Source organism: Chlorocebus sabaeus, chromosome 22 (assembly GCF_047675955.1).
Source record: "Chlorocebus sabaeus isolate Y175 chromosome 22, mChlSab1.0.hap1, whole genome shotgun sequence".
NCBI lineage: Eukaryota > Metazoa > Chordata > Mammalia > Primates > Cercopithecidae > Chlorocebus > Chlorocebus sabaeus.
The window spans coordinates 89,591,276-89,611,396 of NC_132925.1; the positions used below are offsets into that span (position 1 = coordinate 89,591,276).

General features: G+C 55.6%; 2 protein-coding genes across 4 annotated transcripts in view; both read right to left on the bottom strand.

Annotated features, from left to right (window-relative positions):
• Window positions 1–7,712: 7,712 nt before the first annotated feature.
• Window positions 7,713–13,783, bottom strand: GNAT1 (G protein subunit alpha transducin 1). Of its 2 annotated transcripts, none has more exons than XM_038003887.2 (9): window positions 13,562–13,783; window positions 12,213–12,255; window positions 11,982–12,123; window positions 11,725–11,882; window positions 11,514–11,642; window positions 11,174–11,303; window positions 10,743–10,896; window positions 10,440–10,631; window positions 7,713–8,988 (listed from the first exon to the last, which is right to left on the bottom strand). In XM_038003887.2, exons 1-8 carry the CDS (start codon window positions 13,665–13,667, stop codon window positions 10,441–10,443), a joined length of 1,053 nt encoding a protein of 350 aa, XP_037859815.1. In that variant the 5' UTR covers window positions 13,668–13,783; the 3' UTR covers window positions 7,713–8,988; window position 10,440. The 2 variants fall into 2 exon arrangements, with proteins under 2 accessions (XP_037859815.1, XP_072865736.1); XM_073009635.1 differs by having other exon boundaries at window positions 7,713–10,112.
• A 2,519-nt stretch (window positions 13,784–16,302) lies between these two features.
• SEMA3F (semaphorin 3F) overlaps window positions 16,303–20,121 on the bottom strand; it is a 33,986-nt gene continuing 30,167 nt past the window's right edge. For both annotated transcript variants that reach the window (XM_007984289.3, XM_007984288.3), the window contains 6 exons: window positions 19,879–19,967; window positions 19,704–19,745; window positions 19,365–19,522; window positions 19,083–19,150; window positions 18,667–18,800; window positions 16,303–17,681 (listed from right to left, as the gene is read on the bottom strand). In XM_007984289.3, the coding sequence (XP_007982480.1) occupies window positions 17,271–17,681; window positions 18,667–18,800; window positions 19,083–19,150; window positions 19,365–19,522; window positions 19,704–19,745; window positions 19,879–19,967 (902 nt within the window). In that variant the 3' untranslated portion in view covers window positions 16,303–17,270. The remainder of the gene's footprint in view (window positions 17,682–18,666; window positions 18,801–19,082; window positions 19,151–19,364; window positions 19,523–19,703; window positions 19,746–19,878; window positions 19,968–20,121) is intronic.

Consider the following 20,121-nt stretch of genomic DNA (forward strand, 5'->3'; position numbering starts at 1 on the left):
CCAATCCCTGGCTGCCCGCGGGAGGAGGGGCTGGTCGGGGAATGGCGGGGGCCGGGGCAGGCCGGGAGCAAAGGGGCGGCCTGAGCGTTAAAGAGCCCCTAGGTGGGAGAGCAGAGCTGCCGGAGGGGCTCCGTTGAGTCTTGTGGGGGGAATGCTTCAGTCCGAAGCAGATTCTCTCTGAGGTCTGTGGGTGTCACCTTAACCCCTGAAACGCTCTGCCCACACCCCTCAAAGCCAGAAGGCGAGCTTCAGTCAAGAGGACTGGCAATGCATAGCCTCAGTGAGGGATACTTGAATGAGGGACTTCCAGGCGACACTCAGGCAACAAAATACCTCTTCTATCTGCCTCCTGCTTCCCAACCAGGGGTGGGGTGGGGGCGAGGGTGGGAGGGCTTCTTGTATCAATTCTGTCTCCACCCCAAATATTAAGATGAGGCTGAGGCTGGAACAGAGAGGGCAGGGGCAGCGAGGTCAGGTAAGGAGTAAGGCTTGGCTTGCTTGAGCCTCACCTGGGGCCCCCCCAACCATGACCCCCATCCTTATTTAGAAGGTGTAGGAGACAGCTGTCAGCCTGTCCACAAGAAGGGGGCTGGGACTTGGTGCCCTGGGGACAGACAGGGGTTTTAGGATGGCCCCGTTCTTGGCTGGGGGTTCCTATCCCACCCCTGCCTTCTTTCCACACAAGGCCTTGGTGCTCAAAGGTGGGTGGTAGGTGTTAAGGTCCCAGGTTCTGCCAGTAGGAAGCTGGGGGAGATGCTGACCTTTGGGGTGAACTGGGGGGGTTCTCAGAACAGCTGTGCCCCTTGCTTCTCAGCCACTGGCTCTGATCCGATTAATCTCATGGCCTCTGCTGTTCCTATCCAAGCTAGTCTTCTCTGTGTCATGCCTGCCCTGCTTCCCAGTGCTGGAGGAATGCCCTCAGAGGACATACCCGACCCTCCCTTGCCCTGGGCTGGGAGTCAAGACTCCAGGATTCTCTCCTGCTGACTCACAGAACCACCACAGCCAAGCCCTGGCATACCTCAGTTTCCCTCTGTCACATGGAAATGGCTGTCTTTTTTCCTGAGGGGAATGGGCAGAGGGGAAGCTGTGAGATGGGGTAGGGGGCTCAGCTCTGGCTGGCAGGGCTAGAGAGAAAAGCATTGGGATGGTGGCAACCCCTGAAAACCTCAAGCCACTCGAACTTCTGCCTTGCTGGTGACTGGAAAATGGGAAAGGGCTGCCTTTCACTTCTGGTCTGGAGCCGATATCATCCCTAGATCAGAGCTCACTTTGACTCCCACCCTCCAAAAGGGCATGGTTCTGCCATGGGACAGAGCCATGTAGAAGAGGCGCTGAGGAGGGTCTCAGGCCTGCCTCCCACCTCTCAACCTCTCACCTGCAGACACCCTGGATGTTCACAGGAGCTGTCTGCAAAGGGCTGGTGGCTCTCACTGGCAGTTCATGAGGGGCCAGGGCTGGCTCAAGGTCACCTGGGATATGGGTGTTGGGGTCCTCAATCTAGACTGGAGGAAGCAGGGGCTGGCTGGGCTGGGCTGCTGTGAGAGGCCCAGAGGCGGGTATGATGTGGGGTCCCTGGGTCAGACCAGTTGTGGCCAGGCTGGGGGAGGGGCTGACTGTTTGTTGTTGCTAGGTCTGGGCCCTAGCCAGGGCAAACACAGCTCGGAGGCCTTTCCCGCCACCTGCCGAATCTCCCGGCCCAGCCTGTGGTGGCCGGACAGCTGGACAGCTAGGATGTGGCTCTGAGAGCTGCTGGTCGCCTTCTCCCAGAGGCTGGAGGGAATGTCCATCCAAGCAACCGCAGGGTTGCAGGCAGCCTCTTGGGATGGAGGATGGGGGAAGCTTTATCCCAGGCTTCAGCCCAGCCTCCGCCTCCACTGCCCCATCTCCGCAAACTTAAACCCAGGCCTGAAAGACTGCCAGACCTGTGCAGCAGAGCTCAGGGACCACTCACATCCTCCTTCCAGGGCACCGATAGCCCTTGGCTCTCCTCCTCCTTTCTAGTAATTAACTCTTAGCCACTAGCTAGGCCGCCTGTTTTCACCATGCCACCACCTCTGTTAACATGCTGTCCACACAGTGCCCCAAGACCATCTCCAACAGCAATGCCCCATCCCAGCCCTTCCAGAGCCCAGTATCTGTGTCCCCTGACTCCTCAGACCCCCTGCAGCTCCTGCCCCCACACCTGGCTGGTCTCACTCATATCTCCCCACCTGCTCCCAGCAGGCCTCTCCACGTCTCCCAGGCCTGGCTGGCCTCGCTGTACATGTTCCTGCTCTTTGCAGAACTTGCTAGCTTTCATGCTCCTGTACCTCTGCCCTTGTACTTCCCAGGGCTGAAGTTTCCCTACCCTGTCCCACCTCCTTGGCAGACTCCTACTTGTCCTTCATCACCCTCATAGATCACCTCTGAGAACCCTGCTTGAGTCATCGTGAAGAGCCAGCTAGTCCAACAATGACTGCTCTTGCTGCTCTTGTCACCCCACCCACACAGCCCCAGCCCTAGTGTCTCCAAGCACTATCTCCAGGTGGTCTAGAAGTGAAAGCGCCTGCAAGGTTGGAGGGCGCAAATCAAGGAGAGCCTGATGGCGAAGCAACCCACGGACTTGCTTTGCCAAGGGGAAGAAGGCACAAGCCAGGGTGGGGAGGGAAAGGGCACCATAGATGGAGAAAGGAGCTCGGCTGGAGGGAAAAGGAGCCTGGGCATCGGGCTAGCCCTGGTGGGCGGAGGGCTGCGTGCAGGGCAGCATGCTCCTTCTGGGCTCATGAACGGGAGTTTGAAATCCTCAGGAGAAGGTGGTTCTCACCCCTATACCTCAAGGTCTATTACTACACCTCAGCTGCTGACTATGCTCTGCTCAGTTTGGTGCCTGGGAGGCTACTCTTTGGGCATGAACAGGGCTTTATTGCCACAACACAGAGTGTAGAAGTATGGAGGGGACCCATAGGCAACCCTCTTATCCAGCCCTTCCCGGGCCTGAGTCCCCAGAACTGGTGACCTCCTGGCTAAGGCCTCATCCCCACAGCCCTGACGTGCCTACCCTCTCTCTCCTGAGATCTGGCCCCCAGCTTCTCTGGCCACTGAAGCGGCTTAATGAGCCCTGGTCACATGGACTGTACTACTGCCTGTGGGGAGGGCCCAAACCCCTAGTGGCCACCCGGCCAGGCCCTGACGTCAGCGGCATTAACTGTCCACCAGGCTTGTCTAATCTCTGGTTGGTGGCCGGGCCAGGTTAGTCCCGCCAGAGCCAGAGCTGAAGGCTGTGGGGGCCCTCAGGGGCACCTTGAGGTTGTAGGTCAGGTAGGGATGGTGGTGGCTGAGGTGACCACAGTAAATGCCCCCCACTTACAAGACTGGGGTGTGGCCACTGTGCTGACTCTGGGCCAGTGCTCTCTGATCCTCTGCACTGGACTATGAATCAGGCATCAGGTACCCATTGATCCTGCTCCTTAGGGTGTAATTACACTGGTGTGGTGAGCAGGGCTAAGCAGGTTTCAGGCTGGGAAACTCAGGGCCTCTCTGCACTTGCTGGCCATGGACAGGGCAGTTTGAGGCCAGGCAGTGTCCCCAACTCACAGAATCCGTGAGTACCGACCCTGAATCCCAGACCCAGGGTCAGAAGCATATGTGGGTGGGACCATCTGGAGGGCAGGGTCCAGCCCCTGCATGTTGTTGGGGCTCTTCTGTCCCTTGCCCAGGAAGGCTGGGGAGCACATTACCTTTCTGCCAAGACAAGGTGGCTATGCAGAAGGCCCCACTAAGTCATCTCTCCTGACAGCTTCCTCCCTCTCAAGCCTAACACTTCCAGCTCCTCAAGGCCTCCTATCCCATGCCCACTACCTCCCTCTGTCACAACCTGCATCCCACCTCACTCTAGCAAACTGGGGAGAGGGTCCTTAGTAGAGATGAACAGCCCTGGCTCAGCCAGGCCAACAGCACCCAGCAGGGGTCTTGCACCACTGGCCAGATCCCCCCTCACCCCATGCCCAGTCTTCTGAGCAGCACCAATATCACTGCCCACATGTGCGCTGGCCTCCCAACCCCATCCAGTGTTCTTCCTGTGTTCAGGCCTGGGTGCCCTCATGCTCCCCTCTCCAGCCTCCCACAGGCTCACAGCTCCCCACTACCTGGACATTGAGGATGCCGCCTACACTTAGCTTTCTGTCCAGCACTGAGTATCAGTCAGCCTCCTGGGCATCTCTCCCAAGCACTACAGGTCCTGCAAATTCAGCCCATCCAACACCCCTTTGCAATACGGGCTTGGTGGGGACATTGCCTGTGCTTGGTCAACCGCTCAGACCCCAACCCATGTCACTGAGCCCCTCACCTTGTAGCCTTGGTTTTGTCAGATAATGGAGACATAACCTATGCCTCATGGGGACCCGAGCCACACTCCTCTCCTCCTCCAAACTCACACTGGCTCCAGGAAAAATACGTGCCCCTATATACGTGTTCCAATGAAAAAAAAAATTTTTTTTTTTGAGACAGAGTCTCGCTCTGTCGCCCAGTGGCACAATCTCAGTGCAACCTCTGCCTCCCAGCTCCAGCAGTTCTCCTGCCTCAGCCTCACGAGTAGCTGGGACTACAGGGATGTGCCACCACACGCAGCTAATTTTTGTGTTTTTAGTAGAGACGGGGTTTCACCATGTTGGCCAGGCTCGTCTTGAACTCCTGACCTCAGGTGATTCTTCCCCCTCTGCCTCCCAAAATGCTAGGATTACACTCAAAAGCTACCACGCCCAGCCTTAATGAAAACTTTTAATAATTATTTTTTCAAGAAGCAGATTTTGAAAATATTATTGGTTATTTTTGTCTCCATTAAACCCAGGAAAATAGAATTATAAGAAATTCTGGCTGGGCACAGTGGCTCACGCTTGCAATCTCAGCACTTTGGGAGGTGAGGCGGGCGGATCACCTGAGGTCGGAAGTTCAAGACTAGCCTGACTAACATGGAAAAACCCCATCTCTACTAAAAATACAAAATTAGACAGGTGTGGAGGCACATGCCTATAATCCCAGTTACTCGGAAGGCTGAGGCAGGAGAATCGCTTGAACCCAGGAGGCGGAAGTTGCGGTGAGCCAAGGTCACACCATTGCACTCCAGCCTGGGCAACACGGGTGAAACTCCATCTCAAAAAGAAAAAAGAAAAAAAAGGCCAGGTGTGGTGGCTCACGCCTGTAATCCCAGCACTTTGGGAGGCCAAAGTGGGTGGATCACGAGGTCAGGAGATCGAGACCATCCTGGTTAACATGGTGAAACCCCGTCTCTACTAAAACTACAAACAAAATTAGCCGGGCGTGGTGGCAGGTGCCTGTAGTCCCAGCTACTCAGGAGGTTGAGGCAAGAGAATGGTGTGAGCCCGGGCAGCAGAGCTTGCAGTGAGCTGAGATTGTGTCACTGCACTCCAGCCTGGGTGACAGAGTGAGACTCCGTCTCAAAAAAAAAAAAAATTCTGTTTAAGTTATAAATAAAATATTTAAACTTAAAATAATGTGAGTTTTAACATACCTACTTTTTCAAGTTTTTTCAACTATTTAATGTTCTGGAAAAAAAATAACCATTAAAAATATATAAAACGGGCCGGGCGTGGTGGCTCAAGCCTGTAATCCCAGCACTTTGGGAGGCCGAGACGGGCGGATCACGAGGTCAGGAGATCGAGACCATTCTGGCGAACACGGTGAAACCCCGTCTCTACTAAAAAATACAAAAAAAAACTAGCCGGGCGAGGTGGTGGGCGCCTATAGTCCCAGCTACTCGGGAGGCTGAGGCAGGAGAATGGCGTAAACCCGGGAGGCGGAGCTTGCAGTGAGCTGAGATCCGGCCACTGCACTCCAGCCTGGGCAACAGAGCGAGATTCCATCTCAAAAAAAAAAAAAAAAAAAAAAAAAAAACATAAAACGAGTTTAAAAGGCAACCCACAGAGTGGGGAAAAAATTTGCAAATCCTGTCTCTGATAAGGAATTATTCCCCAGAGTATATAGAGAACTTTTAAGACTCAACAACAACATTAAAATAATTCAAAAATGGGCAAAGGGTGTGAACAGGCGTTTCTCCAAAGAAGATATACAGATGGCCAATAAGCACAGGAAAAGATTCTCAACATCACTAAGCAGTAGGAAAATGCAAATCAAAACTACCAAGAGATACTACTATTAAAAAAGAAAAATAGGCCGGGTGCGGTGGCTCATGCCTGTAATCCCAGCACTTTGGGAGACCGAGGCAGGTGGATCACTTGAGGTCGGGAGTTTGAGACCAGCCTGACCAACATGGAGAAACCCCGTCTCTACCAAAAATACAAAATTAACCAGATGTGGTGGCACATGCCTATAATCCCAGCTACTTGGGAAGCTGAGGCAGAGGAAATGCTTGAACCCAGAGGCGGAGGTTGCAGTGAGCCAAGATCGCACCATTGCACTCCAGCTTGGGCAACAAGAGTGAAACTCCGTCTCAAAAAAAAAAAAAAAAAAAATTAGCCAGGTGTGGTGGCGTGAAGCTGTAGTCCCAGCTATTCGGGAGGCTGAGACAGGAGAATTGCTTGAACCCGGGACGCGGAGGTTGCAGAGCCGAGATTGCACCACTACACTCCAGCCTGGGTGACAGAAAATAACAAGAGTTCACAAAGATGTAGAGAACAGTGGACCACCTGTGCACTGTTGGTGGGAATGTAAAATGGTACGGCTGCTGTGGAAAACTGTTCCTCAAAATATTAAATGTAGGCTGAGTGCAGCAGCTCATGCCTATAATCCCAGCACTTCGGGAGGACTACGTGGGCGGATCTCCTGAGGTCAGGAGTCCAAGACCAGCCTGGCCAACATGGTGAAACCCCATCTCTACTAAATTAGCCAGGCATGGTTTCGGGTGCCTATACTCCCAGCTTCTCGGGAGATTGAGGCAGGAGAATCGCTTGAACCCGGGAGGCAGAGATTGAGATCAAGCCACTGCACTCCAGCCTGGGCTACCGAGTGAGACTCCATCTCAAAAAAAGAAAAAAAAAAAGGAGCCAGGCGCAGTGGCTCACGCCTGTAATCCCAGCACTTTGGGAAGCCGAGGCTGGCAGATCATCTGAGGTCGGGAGTTCGGGACCAGCCTGGTCCCAACAGAGGGGGGTGAAATCCCGTCTGTACTAAAAATACAAAATTAGCCAGGTATGGTGGCGCATGCCTGTAATCCCAGTTACTTGGGAGGCTGAGGCAGAATTGCTTGAACCCAGGAGGCAGAGGTTGCAGTGAACCGAGATCATGCCATTGCCACTCCAGCCTGGGCAATAAGAGCAAAACTCCATCTCTAAATAAATAAATTAATTAAATAAAATAAAAATAGATTCACCTTATGAGGCCGGTTGCAGTGGCTCACACCTGTAATCCCAGCACTCTGAGAGTCTGAGGCGGGCTGATCACCTGAGATCAAGAGAGATTGAGACCGTCCTGGCCAACCTGGTGAAACCCTGTCTCTACTAAAAACACAAAAATTAGTTGGGCGTGGTGGCATGCGCCTGTAGTCCCAGCTACTCAGGGGACTGAGGCAGGATAATCGCTTGAACCCGGGAACTGGAGGTTGCAGGGAGCCGAGATCGTGCCGCTGCACTCCAGGCTGGTGACAGAAAGAGACCCCATCTCAAAAAAAAAAAAAAAAAAAAAAAAAGATTCACCATATGATTTGCCAGTTCCATTTCTGGGTATACACCCAAAATAATAAAAAACAGAGGCTGGGAGAGAGATTTGTACACCCACGTTCATAGCAGCATTATTCATAATAGCCAAAAGGCAGATGTAACCATTCATCAATAAATGAATGAATAAACAAAGTGTGGAATATATACAACCTTTGAAAGGAAGGAGATTCTGCCACATGCTACACATGGATAAACCTTGAAGACATGATGCTAAGTGAAACAAGCCAGTCGCGAAAAGACAAAGACTCCATGGACCCACACATCTGAGGCACTTAGAGCAGTCACATTCATAGAGAAGGAAAGTAGAATGGTGGGTGCCAGGACCGGGGGAAGGCAGGAATGGGGGGTTATTTTTTCATGGGTACAGAGTTTCAGTTTTACAAGAGGAACGGAGTTCTAGAGATGAACAGTTGTGGTGGTTGTACAACGTTATGAATGTACTTAACACCACCAAACTGTACACTGGCAAGTGGTTGAGATAGTAAACTTTATGATACATGTATTTTTAAAACTGGCAAAAAAAATCCCTACAAACATAATAGCAACTAATAGTTTTCCCTTTGCTTCAGGCCCCAATACATCTTAGCATGCCTCTGTTGGATCCTCTGTTGGATTTTGATATTTCATTCGTTGTGAGGTTTTGCATTCATTTTGATTTTTAAAAATATACTAACATTATTTATCTTGGTTACTAAGTTTTTTGACATTGCCTTAAATTTTGCACACGAGGTGAGTGTGCCTCACTTCCCTCACCCTAATGCCAGCCCTGCAATTACGTTCCTGCCTTGAGGGCTTCCAAGACTCTCCATCACCTTCTGAGAAAGCCCAGGCCCTCCAGGTGGCTTTGGGTACCTGTCCACGTCTCTCCTCCCCTGTTCTTGCTCCACTGAACTCCTGTGGCCATGAGCCCATGTTTCTAGGGCTGGTACAACTACTGTCCCTGCCAGAAGGAGCCTCCACCTCAAAACTCCCTCTTGATCCAAGACTGTCCCAGTGAACATTTTCCACAACTCTCTCCTCAACCCCCATCAAAAGCCATGAGTTGGTTCCATACCCACAAGAGTGCCCCACCTTGTCAGGCCAGGTACTTCTTCCTGGGAGGGGCCATCTTCCCACTTCATGCCCAGCCCAGCACCGGGCACTTAATAAATGCCCATGACTTGTGATAATTAAGCCCTCCACCAAGAAAGGACAGCTGGGGCCTGATGCAAAGGTTTATTGCTGAGTTTGCACATCTAGCTGAGGGGAGTGCAAATTATGCCCCAGCCTTGCCAGATGGAAGCTCCTTGTCCCCGACTGCAGCACAGGCCTTGGCCTGTGGACATAAGCAAAGATTTGGTGCTGGATGAGGAAGGAGGGATTAGGGATGTGGGGACATGGGCCTTTGTCCCTGATAGTTCAGGCATGGCTCTCAGCTTCCCCTGCCAGGGAACCCTGAATGGAGGGGGCAAGATAAGTTGCTGGTAGGGACAAGAGGGTCACCCAGGTTTGCTTGTAACCCCACCTGAGGTAGACCCCTTTGGACACAGCCAGGGCCTTTGTCCTATCCTGAGTCCTCTGGGCTAATCAAAGGGAGCTGGACTCTGCCCCCAGCCACCCCTCAGGACAGCCCGGCTATTGGCTATAGCTGGTGTCAACAGTACCCTCCCTTAACAGGCCATCCTGTTGTCCAGCTAGCCTGGGGTACTGTGTTTGGGTGAAGAAGTGGTGTGTGAATCTAGTGTCCAAGGACACAGGGAGCAGATCCTGATGGAGAAGGCTGGAGGTTGCTCTGAGCCTAGTATTTGGGGAAGAGTCCTGTTTTATCTCACTCTGGCACCCAAGGGCCCCCAGGTCTGCCCCCTCCCCACTAATGTATTTATGTGGGGACCGCACAGGCCAGAGCTAACTTGGACTTTGGACCCTTTGGAGGCTGCTGGGAGGGACAGTCACTGTCTCTGGGTAGACTGGTGTCAAACTTGTCACATGGAGGTGGCAGGATGAGCAGCTGGCCTGTGTGTGGGAGGGGTATTCCCTGTCCTTGATGAAATGCTGGGAGGGAGAGCTGTTTGTTGAGCCCAGGCCCACCAGGTGAGTCGTGGGCCCCCAGGGGCAGGAGAGCTGCGGAAGATTGGTCAGTTGGGCACTGCTGAGTCACGGTGAGTTTCAGCTGCCCCAAGTCCTACCCGTTCCTAGCTGGGGCTGGCTGCTGTGAGTACTAGAGGCCAGTGCAGCCAGGCGGTGAAGGGCAGGGCTGGGGTTGGGGGCATGAGGCGCTGAGATACTGTGGGAGGTATGGGGGAGGATCCGTGCCTCAAGGCTAGCAGGGCTCAGAGCTTTGGTGATGTGGCAGGCTGGAGCCTGGGAGTCCTGGGGGCTGATAGGGTCCTGGCGGTTGGGGCTGCAAGGCAGCTAGGGCTACCAGGTCTCAGGGTGACTGACACGCATGGATTCAGGCACCTGTGAAGACAAAACGAAACCCAGTCAGCATCCCTGAGACCCAAAATAAATGGGTTTAGGCATTGTGTGTGTGGTGGGTTGGCGGGGGCGGCCCTGGAAGCTGTGACACCCGAGGTCTTGGGGCGGGGCCAAAATAAATTCAATGGGCGGGACTTGTGGGTGGGGCGGGGCCTGTGGCGGTGAGGTGGAGCCTGAGGAGCTGGGGTGGGGCCTAGAGGCAGTGGGCTCCAGGATTTGGGGGTGAGACGCCAGGGCCGCGGTGTGGGGTGGGGAGCTGGGGCGAGGCTGGAGTATTGAGGCAAGGGGCTGGAGAGGGCAGCGACCTACCTCAGAAGAGGCCACAGTCTTTGAGGTTCTCCTTGATGATGATGTCGGTGACAGCGTCGAAGACAAATTTGACGTTCTGCGTGTCGGTGGCGCACGTCATGTGGGAATAGATCTCCTTCACGTCGCGCCGCATGTTGAGCTCGAGGAACTGCACCTTGATGTAGTTGCCTGCGTCCTCGTAGGTGTTGGGTCCTGCGGGGGCGGGAGCTCTCACTCGGCCCAGCCCTTCCTTCCCTTTGCCGGGGGCGCGCGCCGCGATCGTGGGGCGGGGGCGCAGCCTGGCGACAGTGCGGGACGTCTCACCATCGTAGTCCGGGAAACAGATGCTGAGGTGGGCCTTCTTGATCTTCTCAAAGAAAACGTCCTTCTTGTTGAGGAAGAGCACGATGGACGTCGTGGCGAAGTAGCGGTGGTTGCAGATACTGTTGAACAGGTGCAGGCTCTCGTGCATGCGGTTCTGAGGAGGGCAGCAGCTGTTGGGCACCGGGGGTCGCGTCCGACCCGCAGCCCCTGCTCTCTGGGCTCCCGGGCACGTGGGGCTTCCTGTTAAGCTGGCTCTCAGAGGGCGCCCCGCACTGCCCCAGATGGGCCTGCTGAACGCCTACCGGCCTCCTCAGGCTGCCCGGGACCAGCATCCCCTCTCGGGCCCACCCCACACCCAGCGCGCCGTCTCCGCCTCCAGGGGCCAGCAACTCCTCCTCGCCCCTGGAACACAGGCCCTGCCTGGCACGCACCACTTCGTCGTCCTCCACCAGCACCATGTCGTAGGCGCTCAGCGCCGCGATGAAGATGATGCAGGTCACGCCCTCGAAGCAGTGGATCCACTTCTTGCGCTCCGAGCGCTGCCCGCCCACATCGAACATCCTGCGGGGCCGCGGGGGCCTGAACCCGCGCCCTGGGCCTAACAGGCAGCATCCCCTCGCCCTGTGCTGGTCGGGGAGCTCTCTGCTGGGACTACTACCCTTTCTGCTGGCGGGATATCCAGGAAGGGGCAGGGTCTATCGCAGGGATGGGGTCCCCGGGGCAGGACGGGGCCTGGGGCAGTGACCTCCCGGGCTGGCATGTGGGTCGTACCGGAAGTTGAGGTCCTTGAAGGAGAACTGCGTCTCGATGATGCCAGTGGTCTTGACTCGCGAGCGCAGCACGTCCTGCTCGGTGGGCACATAGCCCGGGGTTACCAGGCGCTCCAGGTCGGAGAGGTAGCTGCGCGAGACCGGGCCGTGGGTGGGTGGGGAGGCGTGGAGGGCCCCCTGCGCCCCGCGCCCCGCGCTGCCCGCGCGCTCACTAGCCCGCCGAGTCGTTGAGCTGGTACTCCGAGGCGCGCTCAAAACAGGCCTGGATACCGGAGTCCTTCCACAGCCGCTGGATGATGTCCGACATCTCCTTGGGCATCGTGCCCTCCTCTATGGTGTCTGCCATGTGCATCAGCTTCCGGGCGTCGTCCTGGGGGCAGGGTGAGAGTGGCTGGTGGCGGCCAGGGACTCGGGCCCAGCCATGAGCCTCGAGTCCCCAGAGGCCCGCTCAGCCCGCCTCCTGGCACACCTGGCGTGCAGAGTCTCCGTACTGGATGTTGAGTGTGGTCATGGCGCGCACGATGGCCAGGATGGACTGCAACGTGTTGCCGTAGATGATGGCGATGAACTCGAGGCACTCTTCCAGCGAATACCCGTCCTGGTGGATAATCCTGAGGCCGAGGCGAGCAGGGTCAGAGCCTCGTGGGGAAGTGGGGAAGGACCCAGCCCCAGGGACCTCGGGACAGGCAGGGGCACTCACTTCATCTGCTTGACGATGGTGCTCTTCCCGGACTCACCCGCACCTGAAAGGGAAGCAGCGCCTCAGAGCTGCGCTGACCGCCTGCCCCCTCCCCCAAGGAGGCCGGGAGGACCGGGCCCTCCCGAGTTGGCAGGGTGGACCGGCAGCGAAGAGGCCTGAGCGTCAGCCCCCACCCCGTAGCCACACCTACCCACCCGGTCCAAAGTAAGTCCTGACACCCTGAAGGCACAAGGTTTGCAAATGTCAGGAAAGTGAAGAAAGGAAGCTAACGAGGGGAATCAAGGACCTCAACTGTTCTGGGGCAGAGAGGCCCCAAGACACCGACACAGGCAGCCTTTATTATGCTGTGAGACTACAATGAAGAAATCCCGAAGCGCCATCGCCACCTCGTGGGAGCCTCTGGCACCCCATGCACTGGGTTATTTGAGGCGGGTAAATCCCTTGCTTTTCACCTGAAGGGATACCGGTGTCTCCAAGAGGCTCAGAGGGAATTAGCGCCTTTGGGTAGCAGGGAGGGCAGAGTTGACATCCTTTCTGAGCTTGCCCCTGCGAGGGCGTTGGGCACAGTTAATGAGATTTCCGGCTTAGCCTCTCTGCCTTGGGGGAAAGTGGGACTGGCTTGGTCCCTCACCCACCTCCAGCTGGTTGACCAGACCCTGGGGAGCTTGGGTGGAGCCTGCCCAGCCCTCTTGAAGCTGCTCTTTCCCCTTGAGAGGTCAGACAGTGACCTTGAGGCAGGCCTGGATCAGTCCCATCTCTTCTCACTGCCCATGGTCTGGTGGACACGGCTTTATCTACTCCCACTGGGCCTCAGCACCTGCCAGACCCGTTGGCTGCTTTGTAGGTCTACCAGCCACAGCCCTCTGGCACCTGAGGGCCATTCTTTGTGGATCTGGGTGGTTCTAGAGACTCCCCACCCCCAGGAGGACTATGACCATCCCCTTCCCAAAGCAGCAGCCCAATAACGGGCTCCCAGTGAGGCCCCTGGCTTCTGAGCACTGCCCAGCAAGCCTACCAAACCAAAGGCTGCATGAAGCTTGTGGGAGCCCAGCCACAGAAAAGTCAGCCTCACACACTCGTGCAAGAGTGTGGTTGGCACGCACTTCTGGAGGGTGGGTCACCTGAGGCAGAGCAGTCTGGAGAGGGGCTTCGTGGGATGTCCAGCCTTGGGGGAATAGGACACCACCTGTCAGGCCTGGCCTTGCTTGGCCAGGGCTCCCACCCTGTGCCCTACTCTGCTGCAGGCTCATATTGCTTCCCAGGGAACCCTTGCTTCACAGAAGGGCTGCCTGCCTGCCTCCAGACCAATGATCTGGTGGCAGTGGCCCCACCAGGGCCCACACCCCTACCCAGAAGCAGCAGCTTCACGGTTCGAGCATCCTTCTCAGCATCCTCTTTCAGCTTCTTTTCCAGCTCCCTGGAGTGCTTCTCCTCAGCACTGGCCCCAGCCCCCATGGTCCCAGCAGCAGGCGAAGGGACAGAGTGAGCAGGTGGTTCTTCTGGATAGAGGGGATCCTCAGAACCTGGCCTCCCAGGCACCCTTCTGGCCCCAGGAGGACCTGCAATCAACTGGCTCTCTACGGACCTGTGCAGTCCCTAGTGGGGCTACTTAGTGGGATTTGGGGGCTAGGGGTGTCCAAGAGCCAATCAGAGACAAGGACAGGTGAATCCAGCTCAGCCCCCCCAACCCTTCTAATCAGGCTGGCATAGCCCCAATCCCTCAACTGCTGACTCTACACTCCTGCTGTCCTTCTGCCCCCCTCCACCCTTCAGGAGAGGCCCTGGTGCTGCCCGGGAGTGGGTAGGATCAGGGCTGAGAAAGGGGAAGGCAGAACCTTGAGCCCTGGGGGTGAGGACGATGGAGGTGGAGCTGGCAGCGAGAGGGCATAATTGGGAGAAACATGCCTGCTGCCTGCCCAGCACCGGGCTCAGCACCACTCCTTATCCTGTTGTAAGCTCACACTGGCCCTGGAGGATAGATGCCCATGTCATCAGCCTCATTTTACTGATGAGGAAGTAGAGGCTCAAAGCGTCACATAGGAGGAAGTGGTTAAGAAGGGCTGGGTGACACTGGACTGGGATTTTATGACCTGCAGGGAATCCAGAGAGAGGGAACGGTGGGCATTGCATTCATCCCATAATCCCATATCACAGGCTGGAGCTGCCCCAAAGAGGTCCTCGGCTTCCAGTGGACTCTGGTGGGGCATGCATATCTTCTCTGTGTGCCTCGGTGTATGTGTCTTTTTTTTTTTTTTTTTTTTGGACGGAGTCTAGCTCTGTCGCTCAGGCTGGAGTGCAGTGGCACAATATTGGCTCACGGCAAGCTCTGCCTCCCGGGTTCATGCCATTCTCCTGGCTCAGCCTCCCGAGTAGCTGGGACAACAGGCACCCGCCACCACATCGGACTAATTTTTTGTATTTTTAGTAAAGACAGGGTTTCACCGTGTTAGCCAGGATGGTCTCGATCTCCTGACCTCATGATCTGCCCGTCTTGGCCTCCCAAAGTGCTGGGATTACAGGCGTGAGCCATCGTGCCCAGCTTTTTTTTTTTTGAGACAGAGTTTCACTGTCACCAGGCTTGAGTGCTGTGGCGCGATCTCGGCTCACTGCAATCTTCAACTCCCTGGTTCAAGCTTCTCCTGCCGCAACCTCCCAAGCAGCTGGGATTATGGGCACGTGCCACCATATCCAGCTAATTTTTAAAATATTTTTAGTAAAGACGGGGTTTCACCATATTAGCTAAGAAGGTCTCGATCTCCTGACCTTGTGATCTGCCACCTCGGCCTCCCAAAGTGCTGGGATTCAGGCGTGAGCCACCTTGCCCGGCCATGGGTGTGTCTTTTACTGGCACCAAGTGAGCAATAACTTGACACGTTTGTGCATGAATACCTGTGCGTACATGTGTGCCTATGTGTTTATGCCTTTGTGAGTGCGTGTGCTTATAGGAATCACGTGCCTGTGTGCATGCTTATGTGTGCACGTGTATATACATGTGTATGCATGTGTGAATGTTTTGTGTACTTCTTTTCATGCACACATAAGCTTGTGTGTTTTGCAGTTTGTGTAGGTTTGCACGTGTGCACTTGCTTATATGCAGGGGTGTGAACATGCCTGTGTGTACCTGAGCATGTGTGTGCCTTGCGTGTCCATCTCTGCCTGTGTATGACTGTGTGTGTGCATGCATGCTTGCAGGTGCCTGTGCCTATATGTACACTTGAATTTGGGTGCAACAAAGTCTCTGATCTGCAAAGGTGGCCAGGCTCTTCCAGACAATGTTTTGCAGGCCTGTTGTCAGGTGGAGAAATTGCATCCCAGAGCAGGTATGGTGTTCCCTGGGGTATGGAGGAATGGGGCTCATCTATCCTGCTCCTGCTCTCTCTGATGTGGGTGTGCCGAGGCCTGCCTAAGTTTATCTCCAGGGCCTGCCTGCCTCAGCTTAGGGGGTCTGGTGCTCTGCTCAGGTGCAGGGCTCACTGCTGGGCAGAAATTGTTCAGGTTGAGCCCGAAGTGTTGAGCTCCCAGGTTTTAGAGATTTCCCACTCTCAACCTCCATAGGAAAACCCAAATCTTGGGCTCTCAAAGGCTCCTCCAGGCACCCTGAGCTTCCTGGCTGGACTCCTTCCCTGGAACCTGGCTGCCTTTCAGCACTCAACTCTGCCACAGACTCAAGAGACCACAAGGGGGTGCTGGGGCCCCAGACACCGAGCACTAACGGCTATATCTAAATAGTGTGCGTGGGAAGTGAATGCTGGCTCCTACCACAGGCTGGCAGCTTCTACACTCACCCTGTTGGATGATGGGGATCTGTCCAGGAGTGAGGCCGTTTCATTTGTGCCACTTTCAGCCTTCAGGCTCCACCCACCCTCCCTGACCCTGAGGAGTGAGTGGGCCCTGGGGGGGTTCTGCAGCCCTTCCCACTGCCCAAGTGTTTGGGGTGGTGCAGCAGCCCAGGTTTGTCAAACTAAATGTGGTTTCTACATGTTGGGTTTCTTTAAATGGAGCCAATCTACTCCCTTTCCACTCCCCCACATGGCTCCCCAGGCCCACCACATGTGGCTGTGAATCCCCCGACGAAGGAGAGAAGCCAAAGTCTAGTCCCAGAGCCAGTGTTTATTAGCAAGATGGAACCCAAAGGCGGCTGTGGCCTGGGCAGCAGAAGGCCGCCAGGAGCCCCCACCCATCTACCCAACCGCCCCCAGAGCTAATTACATCCACACCCATTGCTTGACGTGGTGGACATAAGCCCTGGGGAGCCTCTACTGGCCCCAGGCCTCTACCACGGACCCCCTCCCCTCAGAGCTGGGGCCTCCCGTCAGCCCTGCCTGGGCCTGGCCCCTCTGCTATGCTCCCAGCCTCCGAGTCAAACTGGCACAGGGAAAGCTAAGGAGGTAGAGTGGGGTGGCCCTGCCCTGGCCAGGCAGGGAGGGGAGAAGGGGCTGAAGGGGCTGTCCCACCCAGGCAGGATGCCTCTTCTCCTATCCCCAATAAATAGAGAATAAATACCCAGGAAGGGGCTGGCCGTGGCTGAGTGCCCCCAACCCAGGCAGGGGCTGGCATCCTGTGATGGCCCCTTCTTCCCTTCTCTGAGTGCACTTAAGGCCACCCCAGTCTCCAAAGTGGTCCTCGCATCCATATCTATGCCACAGCACAGGTTGACAGTGACAGCACACATCAGAAAAGGTGGACAGTCCGTGCCCCATTCGAGCAGGGCTTGTTCCCTCCCTTTGTCCTGTAGATCTTGGTGGAGGCTGTCAAGCAGGTAGACTTCCAGCTGAGTCTGGGGACTGTGTGGTCCTGGCCTGGCCCCACCAACTGGCTGGGCCTGTTTAGGCTGGCTCTGTTTTCTGCCATCTCTGACCAACATGGGTCTAAGTTTTGGAGGAGGCTGCCACTGAGGCAGGCTATATTCAACCCACCAATAAATACTGTCTTTGCAGGGGCAGGGTGTGTATAGAATATAGATATTTTATATATATATATTTATATATATATATATATCTTTTATATTAAAAGGGACAACGGCTAGGCTGGCCCATGGCAGGGCTCAGGCAGCTGGCCTCATGTGTCCGGAGGGTGGTGCCGACGGTTCCGGGGCTTTTTCTGGTCCCGGGGCTCAGGAGACCGAGGTGCTCCTGGAGCCTCCCTGGGGCTGGGGGGCACATGGCGCCAGTAACCCTGGCAGTACTGGTGGATGAGGCCCACTTCTGGCTGGGCCAGTAGCTGGGCCAGCTCCTGATAAGGAGGCGTTGGGGGACCTGCGCCTGGGGGTGGCGGGGCGCTCACGGCCAGTGGTGGGAAGAGGGCAGCATGGACGGCTTCCTGGCCCAGTACATGCAGCTGCACTCGTGTGACGACATGTTTAAAGTTGTTCTCAGTGGCTGTGCAGGAGTAGAGGCCACGATCGCTGAGCTGCAGGGCACGGAGCAACAAGCCCTGCTCTGTGCGCAGGAAGCGGTCCTCTGCACGAATCTGCAGGGGCAAGGAGAGGGGGTTCAGAGGCTCTGTGACCACCCTAAGGCCCTAACCAGTGACCAGATCAGACCACCTTTGTGGTCATTCTGTGTAGAGGCACCCATGTGGGATTTCCATATGCCACAAAAACCACATGAAGTTTCCACATAATGAGAGATATTTGAATAAGGCATCTGTACAGATTTCCATTTCAGGAGGGATGACCATAAGGAGGTATGGTCTGTACATTCTGTACAATGAGGAAAATTTGAAGCGCACACAGAATTTCCCCTCTTTTTTTTTTTTTTTTTTTTTTTGAGACAGGGTCTGGCTCTGTCGCCCAGGCTAGAGTACAGTTGAATGATCTCAGTTTACTGCAACCTCTGCCTCCCAGGCTCAAGCCATCCTCCCACCTTTGCCTCCCAAGTAGCTGGGACCATATGCATGCTACGTCCAGCTAATTGTTGTATTTTTGGTAGAGAAAGGGTTTCACCATGTTGCCCAGGCTGGTCTCGAACCCCTGACCTCAAGCAATCTGCCTGCCTTGGCTTCCCAAAGTGTTGGGGTTACAGGCGTGAGCCACCACACGCCCAGTCAGAATTTCCATTTAATGAGAATATCCAACTGGGATAACCACATAGAACTTCCATGTAAACAGGGACACCTGTAGGGCATAGGGCATTTCCATAAAATGAGGGTCCCACAGAATTTCCACATACTGGAGCTCACTCATATGATGTTTTTGTAGAAGATACACTCCCAATGTGGTATGCATATGGAATTTTCATGTGAAGAGGCATACCTAGAAACACTTTCCATAGAATGAGGCCAGTCCCATGGAGTTTCCACATAACTGTTTTCACTCAAAGGATCTGCATGTAGCGAAGGGAACTTGGAAGGGGTTTCACAGCGTGACAGTTGCTCCAGATCACTCCTCTACTACATTTCACCACTGCACAAGGATTCTCACATCCACAATGCAGCACTGGGCGCAGGCACTCACCTCTCGGCGCCGGTCACCAGGATCTCGCTGGAACAGCCACTTAACAGTGGCTTGGGGCGAGCGGGGCTGGCACTCCAGGAAGGCTGCGCTGCCGGCCACACCATACTGCACAGACTCCACGGCATTCTTGTTGGCTGTAGAGTGAGAGGGGTTGAGCAAAAGCAGCATCACCTCCGAGCAGCCTGCTGGCGGCTTCGGGGCAGGCACCAAGGGGAACCCACTCACCAATGTAGAGCTCTGTGTTGATGGGGCTCCATTCCTTGAGGGGGCAACTAGGGACATCCCATCTCCATTAACCCCCACCCCCCATTAGCCATCAAGGCACCCTTACAGTGGGGGCTCTGTGGGCAGCTTCGTGGGCTGCATGGCGCTCTGCAGTGTGAGCAGCACCCCACGGTGAGGCCCAGTATACTCACCATTGGAGTTGAACCCACGGCACTGCCTGATGGGGTTTCCATGCCGGACGTCCTGCCGGCGGCTCCGCCTGAATGGGGATAGCCCCTGAAGGAGTACTTCCAGGAAGCTTGCCCCCCCAGGTCCCTGTATCCCTGATGACTCCAGGGCAGGGCCCTTTTTCCCCGGGGAAGTGATGTCTTACCCATAAGACTCCCCGAGGGTAATATCACATGTACCCTCAATCCCCTAGGATAGGGCCCTGGGTCTGGTTGCTAAAATCCCAGGTGTCTAGGGATCCACACCTCTTGGAGGATGCTGTATAGCGGGAGCAGGCCTGGCCATCCCAGGCGCAGTAAGGGTCCCGGGCAAGGCAGCAGTCAGCACAGGCAGCCCCATACGCCTGGCAGCGATGCAGGCTCAGGTGCGTGACACCCACGGCTGATGCCACGTAGAGTTGTTGCTAGGGCAAAGGGTAGGGCCTTGTCAGTTCCTGTCGCACAGCCAGCCTCACCAATAGCCACCTAGGCTGGGCTCCTCTTCCCTGTTCCATGTCTCAATTTACCCATTCCTGTGCCAAGGGCATGACCCTGAGGGGATGCAGGCCCTGTCCCCATCCCTGGCCCACCTGGCCAAAGACTTACCCTCTTGGAAGAGATGGTCATGGTCTTGACAGGTGCTGGATCCTAGAAAAAGATAAAGATCAGCTTGGGACCCCAGGGACCCCTCCCTGCCCTGACCTAGAGGTCTTGGGTCAGAGGCTGGGACTCAGGGGAGAGTCAAGGTGAAGAGGTCAGGACTGGGTGGTGTCACACCCACCTTGAAGACCTCCACCTCCTCTAGCATGAGCTCTTCCATCTCCTGGTCATCCTTGGGCAGCACAATGACCTTCTGCACTGTCCCGCGGTCTGGAACGGGCCGGGCAGGGCCTCAGTGGGGCTGGGGATGCTGGGGAAGGGGTACCAGCCTCAGCCCCTTCCCCCACCAGGGCCCAAACCCCCCTAGGGCATTGGAGCTGGAGCTCTGTGCCAAGGTGGAAGAGTTTCCCCAGGTCAAAGGGAC

Coding starts and splice junctions, on each gene's coding strand:
- GNAT1 (XM_038003887.2), bottom strand. CDS start 13,667: ATGGGGGCTGGGGCCAGTGCTGAGGAGAAGCACTCCAGGGAGCTGGAA. Junction 12,256..13,561: donor CGTGAAGCTGCTGCTTCTGG/GTAGGGGTGTGG, acceptor CTTCCCTTTCAG/GTGCGGGTGAGTCCGGGAAG. Junction 12,124..12,212: donor ACCATCGTCAAGCAGATGAA/GTGAGTGCCCCT, acceptor CCTCGGCCTCAG/GATTATCCACCAGGACGGGT.